The sequence below is a fragment of the Calidris pugnax genome, unplaced genomic scaffold (assembly GCF_001431845.1).
Source record: "Calidris pugnax isolate Ruff unplaced genomic scaffold, ASM143184v1 scaffold40, whole genome shotgun sequence".
Taxonomy (NCBI): domain Eukaryota; kingdom Metazoa; phylum Chordata; class Aves; order Charadriiformes; family Scolopacidae; genus Calidris; species Calidris pugnax.
In genome coordinates, this window is record NW_015090796.1 from 2,279,458 (window position 1) to 2,299,680 (window position 20,223).

A 20,223-nucleotide genomic window follows, 5' to 3' on the forward strand; every position below is an offset into this window, starting at 1 on the left:
GGTGCGCCGCCCGCCTCGCGCAGATTGGCCGCGCGCGCGTCAGGTGGTGGCGATGACTTAATTCCCCAGCACCAGAAAATAAATGTTAAAAACCGGTTATGTAATTATTTTTAATTTTTTTTATGGTGCTGCTTACCCTTTCTTTTTTTTTAAATTATCCCATCCCTGCAGTGAATATGCTGCATATTTCCTCATCTTTTAGGGGAGGGGGGATAAAATAAAATACAGGCGGCACCGAGCCCGTTTGCCACAGCGTTGATTCCACACACAAAAAAACGCTTGGTAATCAGGTGTAGGGTGGGCTTTGATTGGTGGGGTGCCTTCTATTTTTAATTAATACCTCATGGACGGCTCCTCCGACCCTCCTTACCCGCCTGCCTTCGGAACGGCGGAAACTCCACGCAGCTCCCGGGGTGGCGGGTTGACAGAAGCTTTGTCAGGCACGGAGAGGGTCTCCGGTGGCCGGTGTTTTGGCGTGGTGGGGGTGTGAGGAGGACGAAAGGTGTGTGTAATGTGGAGAACCGGGGGTGTGGGACAACCGGGGCGCTGCCCTCCCTCCTCCTCCTCCTCCTCCTCCGCCGCTCCGGCCGCGATTCAACCACCGCCGCGGGCGCCTCACCCCCGGGAGCTGGCGGCTGAAGCCACGCCCCCATCCTCCTCTCTGATTGGCCAGCCGGCATTTGTTGGCCTGTTGCTAAGGCGATGCCAGCCGCTGATTGGATGGTGGGGACGGAGTGTGGCGGGGGGGTGAAGAGAGCAGGTTGCCCTGCCCGCAGCCGGCGCGCGCCGGCCGGCAGCGGGGCGGGGACTCTGCTGGAAAGTCTACCAACAGAGTTGCTATATCCACTTCAAATATGTATAGGGGATGCTCTCTGCTTCAATTCACTGTGTCTTTTCTGCTTTAGTATTCCTTCCAGGTGTACCACAGCTTGAGAAGAAACCGATACACTCCCCCCCTTTTTTTTTTATTGTTTAAAAAAAATAAAAAAATTCATATTTCACATATTTAATTTTTTATGCCCCTATCCCTCACGTTGTTACACGTTCCGTCCCCCCCCCCCTCTTTTCAGTGCGTTTTTTCTTCCCTGGCCCTGAGGGCTGAAGGTGCGTTGGTGTCGATAACTTGCCTTTTTTTTTCTTTTTTTTTTTTCTTTTCGGTTTATTTCTCTATATTTTATTTTTATATATTTTCCGTGCTCCGGCAGGACAATGGGAACTTAAAACCCCCCCGCCTGCCTCCATTAATGCTTCACACCATTAAACGTAAGCTTCTTCGCACCATCTCACTACATATCCCTTTATTTTTTTATTCTTCCAGCCCTTTCTATGTGCCCGGTTACTATTTTTATTTTTTTTCCCCCCTCTCTCAACTTTCTATTTTGGTGGAGTCAGCATTTTGCGTTTGGTTTTTTTTCTGGTTTTATAGTAATCTTGTCGTAATAAACCGCAAATTTGTTGCAGCTTTTAAAGGCACCCAAGAAATTGGGGCCATAAACAAAGGTCAACTTTTCTTGGTGGGTCCAGCAAACATCGGGGTCTGCGCTGTCCAAGCGAGATCGAGTAAACCTGCCCAAAATAGAAAAAGTTTAGCTTTGGACAGTGCTATTTGGGCAGCTTGCCATTTTTTATTTATTTTCCGTGCCCCTGAATTGATCTGGTACTTTCCAGGTGGTGTGTGGACACCCTTTTTATTTATTCCACCCCCCTTCCTTTTCCTTTTTTTTTTTTTGGGTGAATAATTTCTGGACACTGTTGCCAGGCAGGAGATAAAAGGAAGCCGAATTACTAAATTTAATCTTACGCAGCAGACTTTGTGCAGAACGCCTAATGCTGTTAAAGAGCCATCTCTTTAATTTTAACTAGGGATCGCGGTGGAGAGCAGGGTTTCCATCACACATCCCGCAGGCAGGCCTTGAAATGGCAGCAGTTGAACTGTGTCAGTGTTCAGGGCCGGGGGGGGAGATGACTATACATTAAAGCAATTTAAGCTCTGCTTCTCTGTAAGGTGGATGTGCCAATCTTGCCTACCCTTCTGTAAGTAAGATTTGTCCCACATTCCAGCCATTAACACAAATGGAGCTGAGACCCTTGTGTCTGAGCCTCCATGTTCTTAGGTGCTGTATATCGTGTGTAAATCCATTTTATTCTGCAAGAGAAGCCGGTGTAATGTATAAAATGTGTGCAAGCGGTGTAGTATATTGTATTTTATTTTATTTTTTTTCCCCTCCCCCATCTAGACGATGACAATTCAGAAGAAGGCCTTCACACCATCCATTCAGGAAGGCACGAATATGCATTCAGCTTCGAGCTTCCACAGACGTAAGTGCCAGCACTTAGTCCTCCTCGGCCCACCCGAGGAAAACTCCTGCTGTGGGTGGAGGGGAAACCTTTTCAATGGTGGTAGGAATTGTGCTCTTGACATGCGGCGGAGGACATAATCTCATTAAACTGAAGAGGTTGCTTTTAAACTGATACGCACTTCCTTTATTATTTTTTTTTAATTTCCACAAAGTGGGAGCTCGTTGCTGCCCAGTTGCTCACTTTCCTTTGACCAAGTCCTACTGACTTGTTAGGTCTTCCAATATTTTACCCCTTCCCAAGAGGAAGGAGAGGAATTTGAGCCATTACTGGAGTCCTGCAGAGTGGCTGACATACCTTCTAATGCAACCAACAGTTCACTGGACCAGCAGAATTAGAGATAAAAACAGAGCTGAATTGTTTTGGGCTAGGTCTGGAACAGATGTGGCAAGTTTAACTACCTCTTTAAATAAAGTTTAGCTACAGTTGAATAAAAGAGGAGGAGGTTCTCGTTTCAATAGGGTGTATGTATCCAGGCTGGCCTTGATGCAGAAAGCCCGAATGGAAATAAGCAGAAGGATGGGAGGATGAAGAGAGAAAAATTCCAGTACCTAATCCCACCTGTGTGAGAAAGCAAAGGTGAAGAAAAGAGGGAGACCAGAATGGTTAAGAAAAAGGTTGTTCCCCCACTCTCTGAGTCTGAAATGTGTAATGTCAACTTTGTGAATGGAAGATTTATACATAAAGGAATTAACAATATAGAAGTTAGCTAAAAATACCACTTGCAATAAAATCAAATACATGGGAACAGGGGGAGTCTCAACATAGATGGAAAAAAGGCTTTTTTTTTTTTGTTTAAAAAAAAAAAGCAAGCAGCGAAGTCATTATGGTTGAAAAAAAATTAACAGTGTTGTATATGAAATAGCTCAGTACCTAATACTGAAGCTAATAAACGTTTAAAAAAAAAAAAAGCAGCGAAGTCATTATGGTTGAAAAAAAATTAACAGTGTTGTATATGAAATAGCTCAGTACCTAATACTGAAGCTAATAAACCGTCTGTATATGAGAGGTGCTGGTTTTAGCAGAACCTGCAGACGATAAACACGGGTCAGAATGAAGAGCACAAGATGTTACTGGAACAGTAGAGAACACACGTATATGCGGAGATCTTTTTTTAAGACACTTTAGTGTTCTCTGGAAATCTCAACTGAAAAAAATAGGGCCAATACCGATCTTCCCTTGATTTGGAAGGGGCATATAAATACGAGAAAATTAGATGTAGTATGTGAATTTGAAATGTTTAGCTTGAAGTGAAGCACATCGCCAGCAAAATATTAAATATGAGAAAATGAGACGTAGTACGCGAATGTGCAATGTTTAGCTTGAAGTGAAGCACATCGCCAGCAAAATAGCACAAGTATTGGCCAAAACACAGCTTCTTTTGAAGTGACCCAAAGGAATAACTGTTAAACCAGCAGTAGATAATACTGAAAAAGCAAAGGCTGGTATTAAAAGCCTGAAGTTTGACACTGCCTTCTTACTTTGTTTCCATTGGATACTTCCAAAATTTACTTAAACTTACAGAGCAACAGTGGAAAGAAAGAGGACACACACCGGCCTTACTGGCTTTTGCCTTGAAGAACATGGGGCAGGAGGAAACATTGAAGACCAATTAGAAAATCCTTTAATTTGGAATATTGGGAGTGGGGGGAGAGGGGGAAAGTAAACACTTCAGATGTGCAAATAGCCTGTAACTGGAAGAATCATTCTATTTAAATACCAGCATGGCTAGTATTATCCCATACGGAAGCTTTGCAAATAATTTATGTTTAATTTTTATATATTACAATGTATTCACAGAGTCACAGGGGTTGGAAGGGACCTCTGAAGATGACCTAGTCCAACCTCTCCTACTAACGCAGGCTCACCTGGAGCAGGTTGGACAGGAACACATCCAGGCGGAGTTTGAGTATCTCCAGAGAAGGAGACTCCACACCCTCTCTGGGCAGCCTCTTCCAGGGCTCTGCCACCCTCAAAGAAGTTTTTCCTCCCGTAGAGATGGAGTTTCCTGTGTTCCAGTTTGTGCCCATTGCCCCTTGCCCTGTCACCAGGCATCATGGAGAAGAGCCTGACCCTATCCTCTTGACACTCAGCCTTTACATAATGCTCAGCACTGATGAGGTTCCCTCTCAGTCTTCTCTTCTCCAGGCTAAACAGCCCCAGGTCTCTCAGCCTTTCCTCATAAGGGAGATGCTCCAGTCCCTTGATCATCTTCATAGGCTCCACTGCACTCTTTTTGGTAGTTCCTTGTCTGTCTTGAGCTGCAGAGCCCAGAAGAGGACACAGTGCTCCAGATGTGGCCTCACCAGGGCAGAGGGGGAGGATAACCTCCCTCAAGCTGTTGGCCACCCTCTTCTTGATGTAACTCAGGAGACCTTTGGCCTTCTTGGCCACAAGGGCACATGGCTGCCTCATGGGCAACTTGTTGTCCACCAGCTGTCCTTCTCCACAGAGCACTTCCCAGCAGGTCAACCCCTAACCTCTACTGGTGTGTGGGGTTATTCATCCATAGGTGCAGGACCCTACACTTGCCCTTTTTGAACTTTATTGGGTTCCTCTCAACCCTGTGCTCTGGCCTGTACAGGTCCTCTTGAATGGTAGCACAGCCTCCTGGGGTGTCAGCCACTTCTCCCAGCTTTGTGCCATCAGCAAACTTGGGTTGTTTAGGAGCGTGTTGAAGAAAGCTGGACCCAGTAGTGACCCATGGGGAACACCACTAGTTACAGGGTTCCAGCTAGACTCTGTGCCACAGATTACAACCCTCTGAGATCAACCATTCAAAACACCATATACTAGGAAAGAAAATGTTTCTTCATAAAAATAAGGATGTCCATAAATTATGGACATCAGCTGTTAATTGGAGATAGCTGGCATGTAAAGATCTGCTTGTCTTTCAAAGAAGGTGATGCTGAAAGGTTTGGAGATCCTTTCTGCAACATTTTTACTCCAGCTCCTGAAAAGGACAGCTTTCATCTGACAAAGTTCAAAGCAGGGCTTGACGACTTTATGTTTATATATGCTTATATGCATACATCCATATACAATATAGATGCTTTAAGCTGGTCTCGTCAGAGTAGAGGAAAATTAGAAGGTGCTGTAAGCTGCCTTTCTCTTCAGAACTCAAAATTGAAATATTTACTCTGCTCAAGGCAAAACAAACTAAAAAAGTGCTGAGTTACAGCTAAAATAAGCCTGGCATTGAGGTACCAGCCAAGTAAACAATAGACAATTATTTACAAAATACAATATCAAAAACAGTAATTGGTTGACACTAACGCTAATTTTAAGTTGGTAGTCTTAATTTGTCCTTAAAAGGGCATGCTGTAATCTCGATGTGAAAGCAGCCTCTTTAGTTTAAAGGAAATGTGTACTCTCCTGGCATTTGCTAGTACAATTCTTTAATTGATTCTTAAAATCCATGCAAAACTACAATACGATGAATTGGAGATGATTTTTTCTCCCATCTTTTAATCTTGAGTCTTTCTGAGAATATGGAAACTTTGCAAATAAGTTACGCTGCATTAAATACTAAAAGTGCATTAAAAATGCAATTCTATATACTAATACCTGATCTGATCAATTGTATCATTATTAGACAGAAAGATGTTACTCAATTTTGACCTTTGTGTCCTGCACAGACCACTTGCTACCTCATTCGAAGGCAGACATGGCAGTGTGCGCTATTGGGTGAAAGCCGAATTGCATAGGCCTTGGTTTCTACCAGTAAAATTAAAGAAGGAATTTACAGTCTTTGAACATATAGATATCAACACTCCTTCATTACTGGTAAGAATTGACAGAGTTACTCCTTCTTTATTTCTGACATAAAAATAATGAAAGTATATTAACTGAAACGATATCCACATCTAATTTTACGTAATATTTATTGGCTAGTCTGGTTACTGCTGATCTTCTAAGTGTTACATCACTTCAGCAGCTCTGTAACTACTGGTAGTTTGAAAGCTGTGTTTTCCTGTACTTGGAGTTGCTTCACTTTTAAAATATATAAAATGGCTTTGTCAATTTAAATTGATGATACTAAATCATAAAATGTCACTAAGAAGGAAAATTTTGAAAACTGTTCCTCTTTGCTTTTAAATACAGACTAATCTATGGAAGGAACAGAGATTCTTAATATTACATTGAGAGACTGCTAACTTAAAAATGCAAAGTAAATAAATGTACTGGCGTGCATAATTGATAATTTCCATATGGATAGTTTTCTACCAATGGGGAGAAATTATCACAATTCTGTATAATCTTTTCTGAAAAGTCATTTCATTAAAATAATTTCAGTATCACAGCTCATTTCAATGAGGATTTGATTTCAATCTGGCCTAAAATTCCTTTTTCTCTTTTTTTTCCTCCTCTTCAAATTCTAAGGGGAGGAAAAAAAAAAAACCAACTCAAAGTCCATTGAAATAGGTTTCTTGTGTGTATGGGTGAAAAATCAGACGTGCAAAGGGATACTGGCCTCGCACAAATTCCATTAAAATCAAAGGGTTCCCTTTTGACTTTAATGGGCTTTGGATCAAGTCCTAAACCCTGATACCATGTAAAATAACAGTCTGTTGAATATAGATGAAACAGGATCTTTCTGAAACAGAGGAAATAGCACGAGTCAAGGTTACAGTACTTAAGCATAGTTATTGTTTCTGAAATGCAGTGTATTGGAAAGATGTTCTAGTTTACTGATAAATTAAAAGCTCTGCAGAGAACATGTTGGGATATGTAGGCTGTAAAGCCTTTTCTTAAATTATACAGTATTTATGTATAAAAACTCTTCTAAGTGTGACTGTAGTATGGAATGTAGCAGCAAAAGCACTGTTAATGAGTAATGGAATTAGAATAAACCTTGTATCTGCACAGTGCCATTTAAATTGTTTGAGGTCTTTTCCTCCAAATAAAACCAGCTGTGTTTCTCAAAACACGTAATAAGTAGTACATTAGGAAAATAATCTATTGTGTTGATTAAAATAGGTGAAGAGTTCATGGAACTCTTAATTAAACGGGTAATGTTCTTCTTTTCTTGCAGTCACCCCAAGCAGGCACAAAAGAAAAGACTCTCTGTTGTTGGTTTTGTACCTCAGGCCCAATATCCTTAAGTGCCAAAATTGAAAGGAAGGGCTACACCCCAGGTACGTAACAGAAGTAATTATAGGAAATGTTTTTCCTTCCCTTTTAAAATGACAGTTTGTACTTACTGCTTTTGTATAAACGAAATATTTAAACTATTCTTGCCACTTCAGTCTGCACTCAGCAATCTCCTCAATATTTTCTTTCTAATTTTGTTAACTAATGCTAGCTGGATCTCCAGATTGTCAAAGGACATCTGCTGCTCCTAGACCTGTGTGTTTTTCTTTCAGATAAATAATGGTCATATTCCTGTTACCATCAGTGGTTGTTTTTCAAAGTAGAGCATTACTGTCAGTGCCCAGTGCGTTATACACAGAATGTGGCAACTTGCTTAAGCTGCCTTGTAAATGCAAAGAGAACATGAAAATGTGTTTTGTTTCAGGTGAATCAATTCAGATCTTTGCTGAGATCGAGAACTGCTCTTCCCGTGTGGTGGTGCCAAAGGCAGCCATTTACCAAACGCAGGCATTTTATGCCAAAGGGAAAATGAAGGAAGTGAAACAGCTTGTTGCCAACCTGCGTGGGGATTCCTTGTCATCTGGCAAAACGGAAACCTGGAATGGCAAACAGTTGAAAATTCCACCTGTTTCCCCTTCGATCCTCGACTGTAGTATAATCCGCGTGGAGTATTCACTGATGGTATGTTGGGTGGTCGGCTTCACCTGAGCATGAGTAGTTTTCACCATTCCTTGCAAATGTTGTGGTGTGCCAGCTAAGCAGACTTGTTACGAGTAGATGACATTTCTGTGCAAGGAAATACCATGATAAGAATCAAGAATACTGAGCTGCTTTTGATTCGGGGAGCTTTTTGTCTGCATATGGGCATTGGCCCTAAAACAGACAGTAAGAAAATTCCGTGGGCAGAGAAGTTAGTGTAATTATTGTGCAGTGCTCGTAAATGAATGTTCTAATCATACACCTCTGTTGCTCTTTTAGGTATACGTTGATATTCCAGGCGCCATGGATTTATTCCTCAACCTACCACTGGTCATTGGTACCATTCCTCTACACCCGTTTGGTAGCAGAACATCGAGTGTGAGCAGCCAGTGTAGCATGAACATGAATTGGCTTGGTCTGACACTGCCTGAAAGACCAGAAGGTAACTTGACAACAAAAATCCCCATCAATTTGCTAGTCTCCTTTGGTTTGTCTGCTTTATTCGTTGCTGTTGTGCAAACAGACCCAAATTAGATCCTTCATAATGAAGCCGGGAGGAAATCCCTGGCCACCTGCTTGTCCTCTGCAGAAGAACAGAGTTCCCTCCCTGCCTTTTTCTCTCAAGGACAAGCAGTGACATCCATCCTGCTGCTTGGAAACTGGCACTAGTGAAGGTGCAGGATGCCCCTGTACCTGTGCAGAATTAATTTTGCCTCCAGTATCCCAATTATATCCTTGGTTATAAGCCTTGTAATAGCAGTTCATGGTACCCTTTACTTGCCTGAGCAGCCAAGGCTTTGTGAATGTCATTCATTTCAAGGGCGAAATGAATGCTTGTCAAGGGAGAAAAACTCTCGTATCTCCTTCCCTCTGTTTTCCTATATCTAATAAACATCCCTTTTTATGTACAAATCCCAGACTCGGATTTGTGAACTCCAGAAGAATGCAACATTCTATCATGCCTACCTGTACAGAAATTCAGTATTCTGAGCATGCTTTAAATTTTAAATTAAGCCTCAATAAGCGGTGGCCGGTCTGCTTTCAGATTTGAGCATAATCCCAAAAATGAAACAAAACAGCCTGCCCTCCCTTTCCTGTTCACCAACTGTTAAAAAAGTCACCGAAGTCGTTTACCTACCCGCTGGTGCGGGTTTTACGGTGGTGGAAGTTTAATATTTATCACGTTAACGTATTTTGACATGCATAAGAACTTGTTGTTTGAGCTGTGTGTGCGTTTCCCCTGCAGCACCCCCCAGCTATGCAGAAGTGGTCACGGAGGAGCAACGACAGTCCAGCCTGGCACCCATCGGGGCGTGCGACGACTTCGAGAGAGCGCTTCCAGGACCACTCTTTGCATACATCCAGGAGTTCCGTTTCCTGCCTCCACCCCTCTATTCAGAAGTAGGTACCTCTGCTTCACCGTTCCGCTGAATTCCATTTTCTCTCCTTCCTGAATCCAGGAGAAATCATTAAAAGGATGAATAGGAGAAAACGAGACTTTGCTTTACCAAAGTGTAGGTGAATTGCATCAAGAGTTTTCAGGATCCTTCATAACTCTAATGCTTTGTAGAAATTTCCAAACTGTTCCTCTTAGGAACTTCATTAAAACCTTTGCATTGCATTGTGTATACAATACGTGGCATTGATCAACACCAGCATTTTGAATGTATAGATGCACAACATGGTAACGTTTTTCAGCTCTACTTCTTTCTGAGACTACTTTCAGTCCATTTTTTGGTCTGTAGAGCTTTCAGAATTCCCATTGGGAAATCTCCTTGAGTCTCCTTTGGCTAAATCTTAGCTGAATTCACCCACTGTTCATTTTTTTCTTGTATTGCCTTAAAACTCTAAACTACTATTGAGTGGGCAGAGTGGGGCATGGTTTTTGTTTGTGCTGGAGACTTCTCTGAGGATGCTTCTATAGCTTAACCCTAGAATGCCGTTCTTAGGCCATTCTAGCTTTAAGTAATTAAAGATTTAGGAAGAAGCCTTTCTTGTCCTCAAAAATGGTTGTAGAGGATCGATGAGTGTTGACTAAACTACATATTGTACATTTACACTATTCTTAACTATGCAGTTTTGGGAGACTGAAGTTAGCAGGTTGTTCCCTTCTTCCTTTTGTAGAAAAGAAAAAAAGAGGTCAGGTGTGGAATGCTTGAACTTGTTAGACATTTTATGGGGTGTTTGAGGATTAATTACTTGTAAATTAAAAGTAGAGTGAATATTTACTCATAACTTTGTCTTCTGACTCAAAACATCTTCTGAAATCAACTAAATATTTTTAAGTAACGTTTTTAGTGATGAGTCAAGTTCTTCTTAGTGTACAGTAAATAATTCAAAAGATTTCTGTGCTATTAAAGCAGATCTCTTTCAAGTTTTTTATTAGTTCTTTGTGCTTACACTTAAGTTATCATCAACTTGTAGTTTAAAATTATCCATTATACCTAGTTACTAATTTTTCATTCAAAGTTTTGTCTTAATTGCCTAGAGGTTTCTCACTTACTGAAAAACCTTTGGTCTGGGAATGTGATTTATCACTACAGTTGTCTTAAACTTGTCGGTTTTGGTGGGGTTTTGTTTGGATTGGTTTCTTTCTAGCGATGGACTCTAAAAATGCCTTGTGTTGTTTTCTTTTTTTGTCCTCCCTTGGCTAGATTGACCCAAACCCGGATCAGCCCACAGATGACAGACCATCTTGCCCCTCTCGCTGAAGGAATCCACAGAAAGCTGACTTGACTTGGGTTCTGAATCCTACCTGCCGTGTTGAAGGTCAAGGAGTCGTAGTGGAGACACGCTTTCAAGGGAAGTGGTTTTGCTCTTGCCTGTATGGTGAATTAAACGAAAACAACCTGTGATCATGCTTCGAAGCCTACGGTAACGTTGTAGGACTGCTCCACATGCTTGAAGACCTGAGCTTTTTATTTTTTTTCCCCCCTCCCTTCCTTAAATACTGGCACATACTAGGAGCAGCCTTACTAACCTACAGTCATGTGTGTCAAAACACTCAAACCACATTGTAAGAGAGGGATGGCTTCCTCTTCTGATTTGGAAATTTGCACATGCTCATTGCTTACGTTGTGCGGTTCGGTGTCACTACAGCTTTTTCTCATTTATGCCGGACTGTTGTTACCCCCCCCCTTCTTTGTTTGTGGTCCGCACAATAAGGAGCAAAAGAAAGCTTTGACAAAAAAAAAAAAAAAAAAAAAGGAAAAAAAAAAAAACAACAGCAACAGACTTTGACAAATGCACTGACTTTTTTCTTTTTTTAATTTAATGTAGCCTGGACTTTACCTGCATATGCACATGCTCAGAATTGTCCTAGTAGGCTGATCATGTATCACCTCTTCAGCTTGGATCCTATTGTGGATTTATTTACAAACATCAAATGCCTTCAAGCCAATCCTTCTTGCTGTATGTTTTGCAGCCTACTGTAGTAGATAAGCAACAGATAATGGGGATAAGGAGGGGGGTGGAGAGTTAATAGAAAGAAACTAATAGACTTCATTGAGATTGTATACTTTCTTGATTTCTTTTAAGAATTTGTTGCCTTTCTACTATTATTGCAAAGCAGCATTTTGTTACAGACTGCCTAAAAATCACTTAATCTCAGGTGAACTCATCACTTGCCAAACTGTTGGAATGCTATTTGTTTTGTTACGTTGCACTGTTGAGTTACTTCTTCTTTTTGTTTTGTGTTTGTGTTTTGTTTTTATTCTTTACTCGAGAGGGAGATCTGGAATAGGGACATACACAAAAGTTACAAACCCCACCCTCATTCTCATTTTGCTTTCTGTGTTACGAAAAAAAAAAGATGTTTGCCCATGGCAGAGAGGTTGGAACTAGATCATCTTCAAGGTCTCTTCCAAGTCCAACCTTTCTATGATTCTATGTTCAAGTTGTGAAGCTTTAAAAAAAGAAAAAGAAAAAAAAAAAAAAGGAAAAAAAAAAAAAAGGCACAAATGAAAGCAGCACCAGCAGACACCACCTCAGCCTCAAAAGCATTTTAAAAGGAAATAGTCATACGCTGTCTAGGATTCATAGACAGATCGATATCTCAAGTAGTGGGATGGGAAGGGAAAGTAAGTTTATTTTTATATATAGTTAACCTAATCCCCAAAAATTCTATATGTAATGAGTCTCTAGTAGAAAGTATATTTCAAACTGCAGGAAAAGCTTGGACTATGCTAAGAGCTCAGTTTATGCACTTTCTATTATCTTCAGGGTTTATGATACTGTAAAATTAGTAAGACTAGAAGTATAATTAAACTGGGCAAGATCAGTGTTACCAGCCATACTCAGATATCAGCCGGAGTTGCTTCGATGGTTTGCATCTTCCGTTGTACTCTCTAAAGAGCTTTAAAACAAACAGAAACGTGGCATTTGTTCAGAAATCACACGGAAAGAGCACTCGCCCTTGAACGTGTGCCCCAAGGAAGGAAAGAGTGCAGGGGGACCCGTGAGATGCGCGAACACAAATGCCAGCACTCAACATGCTAGAGATCTGCAACAAAAGTCAACTTTCCTCTTCAGAAACCGTGTACTTGCAGAGACCCCTTGGCAAAAGGGACACGCTTCTGGTGTTGATGAGTTAAAACACAAAAATCGAGATGTAATCCTTCAAGTATCTATCCTTGTGCAATAAAAAAAAAAAAAAAAACCAGCTCAGAAGGGAGCGGGAGAGGGGGAGGCTGGTGTTGCTGCGTGGTGCTCGTTCTTAAAAAAAAAAAGAAAAAAAGAAAAAAAAAAAACCTCTGCCTTGTTTTTAAGGCTTCATAAATGCGACAAAATAGGCTTTTCCATAAGTGGCCTTCCTGAGAACATGAATGATAATTCATGTTTCAGAAATGACAACAGGGTGATAACAATGAGTCGCGTTTTAAGTGATTCAGTTTAAAAGGCTTGGGCTTCGAGCAAGAGATTTGGACGAGAAGGAAATTGGGTGATGTCTTAACGTTATTAGGCCAATTTTGTGAATGTCCCTTCCCTCTACCCTCTCCAACCAGACAATTTTAAAAGCTGATGGGATCGTTGGCATAAAAGGGCATTTGGTGGTTTTACTTTTTTTTTCCTTTTTTATTACTTTTAACAGACTAGGGAACAATTGCTGGTATACATAGCATTAAAGTACTTATCACAATATAATGGAAAATTGCATATGAAGCAGGATTGACCAATATTGTAGTAATTGACATGGCATCACAGCCTTTGTGATTAGAGTGAAAAATTCTATTACCTTATCAAATAAAAAGACTTTTGAGTTCAAATTACGTTGTTAGTTGTTCAGAGGCATTACTCTTCCACAAATATTGGTCAATTCTCAGCATTATAAAACATGAGGTTCACAGTTGTAGCCCAGTATTTGATAGAGAATTCTGATCTGAATTAGGAAAAAGTAAGTAAAATCCAAACATTAGAGAAACAAAGTGCAATATTAAATGTTTGCTTTATAGATTATATTCTATGGCTGTTTGTACTTTTTCTTTTTTTGTTTTTAGTTTTGGTGCTGAATATGTCCTTGTAGACTCTGTTTCAAGAAAACAATATGTGGAAAACAATTTAATTTTTCCTATTGCTCTTCCTTGTGGAAAATAAACTTTTTTTTTTTTTAAAAAAAAGGCTTTTAAATCTTTTCACTGTAGGTCATAATTCTTTATGTATGACCTCAATGTTTTATGAAAAACATGACTGTATAAAATAATAACCATGAGGATCACGTAGTACAGGAACTTAGACTATCGGAGGACGTGTACTACCTGTCTCAAACTAGATAGGGAGAAGGTATTTCTAGAAACACTGATTTCCATGAAAGTGCAGTTTTGTCACCCTCTGCCCCTTGTGTCCTCTTGGGGCTAGGTCCCAGGTGGGAAATTCATGATTTCCTATGTTGGAAAGTCCCATTAACTTCCCAGGACACGCTGTTGGTGTCTGTGGTGACCCTAGTTCAGGTGTCTGGTCCCTTCCATGACACCTGACTGCAGGGCAGGGAGGGGACAACACACCTTTTGGTGGAACGGGGAGGAATATGGGGAAGGGGGATGGATTTGGGAAAGGGGAATGACCCCGAAGGTCTGGGACTTGAAGTTTGTGGATGTGAGGTGGAGAAGGTGCCCTTTGCCATTCATTGGAAGGTCCAGCCTGACCAGGTGTTGGGAATGTCCACCTGTGGCTTGAGGTGGACGTTCTCTGCCCGGCCGGGTGAGGCTCTGTGAGGTCCTCCTGTGGCTCCCCAGCGTGCCAGCAGCACAGCCCTATCCATGGAATCTGGTTTCCGCATACCAGGCACAGCTGAACCTCTGGCGCGACGGGACTGTTGTCACCCCTCAGTCTCAGCTTGACCTCGGAGAAGGTTCAGCCGGCGAGCGGCCAGGGCCCTGGGCGGCCAGCGTGACCTGCTCTTCTCCCCACAGGGGTTGGGGCACTGAGGACCACCACATCCCCATAGTACCCTCATTTAATGGTGCGGCTGATGACATGGACAGCCCAAACTTCTGATGCATCTCCATGCGAAATACATAATCCCTCTCTGAAACAAAGCCTTTCAGCTTCATTTTTGAGTTTGTAGCTGCTCACCAAGTCCCAGGAGACAGGACAAGGGGAAATGGCCTCAAGTTGCACCAGGGGAGGTTTAGATTGGATATTAGGAAACATTTCTTCATGGAAGGAGTTACCCAGCATTGGAATAGGCTGCCCAGGGAAGGGGTTGAGGCACCATCCCTGGAGGTGTTCAAAAGACGGGTTGACATGGTCCTCAAGAATCTGGTTTAGTGAGTTTTTTGTTTAATTTCTTATTTTTCTTGTCAGAGTTAGGCTGATGGTTGGACTAGATGATCTCTAAGGTCCCTTCCAACCTAGACGATTCTATGATGGAGGATCCAGGTGGACATTTTAAAGGTGTTTTTTTTCCCCCTACTCATAACACAGTCAAATAATTTTTGTGCCCGAGTTCTGGTTCTAACCCAAAAGAAATGTAAAATAAAACACGCAATTTCATTTTGTTTGTCTGCTTGGAAGCCCTTCATGGCTGGGTGACTATCAATAGTATTTTTTCAATAGTACCAACCCAACCTTAATTTTTCCAATACCAGCCCAACCCTTCTTGGTAACCACGTCTAGTGCAGTGGGGCAGCATTAGAATTTAAATTGGCATCAGCATCACTTAAAGGACACGCGATAGGTGTACAAATTCTATCAGTTTTGAACAACGTTTTCTCAAAATCATCCATTTTTAGACCAGCGGCTCTATTTCACAATTAATTCAAGCTTGGCTTTATGAGTTTTATTCTTTGAGATGCAGTTTTCTTTTTTTTAAATGCAAATGTTGCTTATTTCTGAATATTTAAAATAGAAACCTCTGCTGCACCAGAACAGCTCCTCCACATCGACTGTCCATAAAATTTACAGAAGGGTGGCAGGTTGGAATGGTGGAGCACGGGAGCTCCTCAGAGATACAAGGCCACCTTGTTGGAAAACTGACCAACACCTTTTCTGGCAATTCTCTGGCTAAAACACATAGACTAAAACACTTTTTAACCCTGTTCCAGATTTAAGCCTTTTTGTGTGTTGCAGAAACCCAGCCCCAGACACTGTAGCGTTCGGCAGCACTGGCCACAAGGATGGAGCCCCGTGGCAGAAGGGAAGAAGGGTCTCCAGAAGCAGGGCCTGAAGCTGGGTGTCCACCCAATGGCAGCTTTCTGCAGGAAAACCTCTTTTCCTCAGTGAATGCTGCCGATTTGAACCATCTCCTGTGACTTGAGGTACGTGGCGATGGGCAACTCTACTAGAGAGTCAAATGCTTGACGTCAGCTTCCAGTAGTTGGAATCATAGAATGGTTTGGGGTGGAAGGGACCTTAAAGACCACCCAGTGCCACCCCCTGCCCTGGGCAGGGACACCTCCCACCACACCAGGTTGCTCCAAGCCCCCTCCAACCTGCCCTTGAACCCCTCCAGGGATGGGGCAGCCACAGCTTCTCTGGGCAACCTGGGCCAGGCTCTCACCATCCTCACACCAAAGAAGTTCTTCCTAAAATTGCAGGAGGACAACTGCTTCTGGGGAGGTGGAGCCCAGGCTTCCCACCAGTTGTGGATTCAGAGCAGAGCTCCCCTTCAGAGGTCCACAGAGAACCTCGAGAGATACCAGGAGTTGGTCTGCGTGACCATGATTTTGTGGTTTTGAGGGAAAGCTGCTTGCAGAAGGCCCATTGCCAGGCGCGTTCCACCTGCCCTCCAGACCATATCCTGGAAATAGGGTAGAAAGGTAACCTATTTCTTCTCCCAGCAATCATTCACTCCTGGAACTCCCCCCACCTAGCTACAGCAGGCTATTTTTAGAGCTGGATCTCCCTATCTCCTGACCCAGTGGACGTTAGGACAAGAGCGGTGGCTTCTGAGTAGAGGCCGGGTGCTGCCAGGAAACCCGAGTGGAACCTTCCATCTAATCCAGGCTCGTAACGGGGGAGGTTTGGAGTTCAGAAGGACACTGCCTTCAGGCATCTTGCTCCCGGACGTGTTTGTCATATCTGGGTGAGGGATGGTGACCAAGAAAAGAGAAGGTGAGAGCTTCAACTTAAAAAATAAGTCGTTGAGGAGATGTATTTTTAGGGAGGCAGGAATAGACAATTTAAAAAAAAAAAAAAAACCACGACGCGATGATTTTGTTTCCAGCTGAACACACGGAGGGAAGAGCGGAGGAAGGCAAAATGATCGTTGCAGAACCTAGTATTATATATTTTTATCTGAAAACTAATATTATTTAGTTTTATCTGAAAATTAGGGCGATTTTCCAGCTCCAAGCAAGGTCGTGCTGTCAATGGGCTGCCCAGAACTGAAGTGAAACAGCAACATTTGGGGCAGATCCGTCGCAGTTGCTCATCAGCTGAGAAACAGGACTTCATGAATCCCCCTGAGGTTGTGTTCACCGGGTAATGAGTTTCTGAGTAACAAATTGGGGTGGTTTGGTTTGTTTTTTTAGTTATTTACACCTTTGTTTGGGAGTTGACACCAGTCAGTTGACACCGGTCCTTCTGTAAACAGCCCGTTTTTCCTGTTGAGGGTGGCTAAAAGGAACAGATCACCGTAACACCTCCAAAAACTATTTCAGTATGAAATAACGTGCTGTAAACGAAGAGAAACCCCCATCAGTGTTTTGCAGCTATTTAATTATCTCCAATAAATTACACTGAGCGGGGCCTCTTACCTGTCTTTTAACAGGAGGAGACGGGAAGGACAGTTTTATGGCTGCCCCAAATAACAATCTCCCCTCAATCCTTTTGCCGTCATCCCTTTCCTGGGTTTTATTCAAACTTTCTAGCGCTCCTGAAACATCCTGCTCCTTTTTGTGATCCTACTTGCTCTTACACCCTGTGCCGCCAGTAAAGCCCTGTATAAAGCTGGATTTCCTCAGAAAATCCCTTTCAATCTGCCTTTTCTGATCTGAAACACCTTCCCAGAAGGCATGGGAGACGCCCCTGTAGACATTTTCCCCCCAAAACCGTCTTTTTTATTGAAAACACACCCAGCGTAGTGGTTAGATAGAAGACATGACAATTCCTAGTGTAAAACTTAGCTTTTTATCAATTTATGACCTCGTAGACAGGCAGTGGCAAGATTTTAATGTATTTCAGCAGCGTTGACCCTGAAGTATCTCACAACGAACACAAATAGACTCACCTTGAGGGTGACTTTATGGCAGGTTGAAAGCAAACACAGGAACGACCCATACTGCAGTACAGCTCTGTGAACCTCTCTTTTTTTACCTGTGAGACAACACATCCCACCACTGTCTCACAATTACCCCTCCACACCCCTCCCCCCCCAAAAAAATCCAAATTAAGCTTTAAATAGCTTATAACCATCATTTTCATGCAGCTAACGTACGGAAACCCTGCTCTAATGGAGGCTACGTTACTCTACTGTCATGCTAACCCTTTTTTGCTCACAGGGTGCAATTAGAAAGTGATTTCAAAACGCATCCATTTCTTTGGCATATATTTGGTGGCCTTCCACAACGTTGCGTGCCCTGCCTAATGCTAACGAAGTGTCTGGCGCTACCCGCCGAAATGAGAACAAACACACTCACTTTGGGCCGAAGCACGGCACGAGCAGCACGTTGCTTCTCCATCTGTTTGCTGCTGCAAAAAGCCAGCTCCCCTCGTGCTAAAACCCTCCTCCAGGAACCCAAGTGTTGCACTGGTCCCTCTACCCAGAGCATCCAGGAAGTTGGGTGTCATCTCACCCCCAACGAACGCAGGGGTATCTCTAGCCCCCTAGTGAAATCTGAAATTTTTAAGTGCTTTCCCACAGGGAAACCTCTTGCTGAATGCAGCCAGAGCCCTCCAGAACCTCTGATGGAACCAGAGCCTCCCAGGAACCTCTGATGGAGCCAGAGCCCTCCAGGAACCTCTGATGGAGCCAGAGCCCTCCAGAGCCTCTGATGGAGCCAGAGCCCTCCAGGAACCTCTGATGGAGCCAGAGCCCTCCAGAACCTCTGATAGAGCCAGAGCCCTCCAGAGCCTCTGATGGAGCCAGAGCCCACCAGAGCCTCTGACAGAGCCAGAGCCTTCCAGAGCCTCTGATGGAGCCAGAGCCCTCCAGAGCCCCTGATGGAGCCAGAGCCCTCCAGAGCCTCTGATGGAGCCAGAGCCCTCCAGGAACCTCTGATGGAACCAGAGCCCTCCAGGAACCTCTGATGGAGCCAGAGCCCTCCAGAGCCTCTGATGGAGCCAGAGCCCCCGAGAAACCTCTGATGGAGCCAGAGCCCTCCAGAACCTCTGATGGAGCCAGAGCCCCCCAGAGCCTCTGATGGAGCCAGAGCCTCTGATGGAGCCAGAGCCCTCCAGGAATCTCTGATGGAGCCAATTCCCCCTCAAGCTGCATCACCTCCACCACCTAGGTGAGTCCATGGGGGACAACGTGGGCCACGCACCCCACAGGCTGCCCGTGAGGAACGGCTTTTGGTCCCTGTGATTCAGAAGCCCTGTTGACTGGTTACACAAAACAGAGATCTTTGTGAGTTCAGACAGGGACATTTTGGACTTGGACAGGCTGTTGTGTTTTCCAACCTTATAAGAAGATGTTCTGTTTCTGCAGCCCATAGATCTTGCTAAATATGGTGACAGTTTTAATAAGGGGTTTCAAAACGCCGTGGTAGGATTATTCCAGGGTGCTCTGAATCGTACCCAGGAACCCGAACCAGATGCTTTTCCACCAGCCCTTGTGCAAGGCAAGTTGTTGACAAGAGGAGCGAGTGCCCTGGTGACCTTTGAGAAGTGTCACAGGCGTGAATTTTAACCCAGGCTCCCAAAAAGCTGTGGGGAAAGCCTTGCAAAAAGACGAAAAGTGGGAAAAAAAAAAACAAAAACCACCCAAAAAACCAAAAACCTAAGAGCAATGTAGCTTGTTGAAAAATAAAAGCTGCTGGGATTCATCAGTGGCAGCAGGACGTGTGCCGTGGAGGCAGATGGTGCCAGGCACCTCGTCACAGTGCTTAATTTTCCTCTGCTTAATTTTCTCCCAGGGAAGAAGGGGTGGCCAGCGATTCCTCAGCCGTGCTGAACGTGGCCACCATGGCAGGGCAGGGGCTTTGCCAAGCCCCTGCAGGTGATGGTGGGCAAGTGGTGGGCTAGCAAGCACAGGACAGCCCCATCCTGGGTGATGGAAACCACGCAAGGACCCACGTCAATAACAGGGGACACCCCGTCTTGTCCAACACTGTCCCTGGAAGCTGGATAGCCCAAGCTCACCCTGCTCCCTGGCAAGCTCTGGGCAGCAGCTGCCCAGAAATAAAAAAAAAAAAAAAAAATAAAATAAAAATGAAGTCCCTTTGGCTAGCCACAGGACTTCTGTAAAAGGTGCCACTGACACCAGCCTGCTCACCCCATCCGTCCAGGGCTGGCAAGGAGGGGGGACAGGGACCGAGTCACCGCGTTCCCCGGGAGGGTCAGATCTGTCCACGCTCGCACAGGGCGTGATATTCTTGGCTGCTCCTGCAGAATTCACAGCTGACAGCAGTTATTTCTAGGAGTTCTCCCCCTCTAAAAGGAAAAAGCAAGGGTGGGGGGAAGGAGGGGGGGAGG

General features: G+C 43.6%; 1 protein-coding gene across 1 annotated transcript in view; it reads left to right on the forward strand.

Annotated features, from left to right (window-relative positions):
- Positions 1-13,605, forward strand: part of ARRDC3 (arrestin domain containing 3) — a 14,651-nt gene extending 1,046 nt beyond the window's left edge. The window contains exons 2-8 of the mRNA XM_014936861.1: positions 2,238-2,319; positions 5,997-6,144; positions 7,394-7,496; positions 7,877-8,133; positions 8,431-8,593; positions 9,398-9,552; positions 10,806-13,605. Coding sequence (XP_014792347.1) covers positions 2,238-2,319; positions 5,997-6,144; positions 7,394-7,496; positions 7,877-8,133; positions 8,431-8,593; positions 9,398-9,552; positions 10,806-10,862 — 965 coding nt within the window. The 3' untranslated portion in view covers positions 10,863-13,605. The remainder of the gene's footprint in view (positions 1-2,237; positions 2,320-5,996; positions 6,145-7,393; positions 7,497-7,876; positions 8,134-8,430; positions 8,594-9,397; positions 9,553-10,805) is intronic.
- The last annotated feature ends 6,618 nt before the right edge of the window (positions 13,606-20,223 follow it).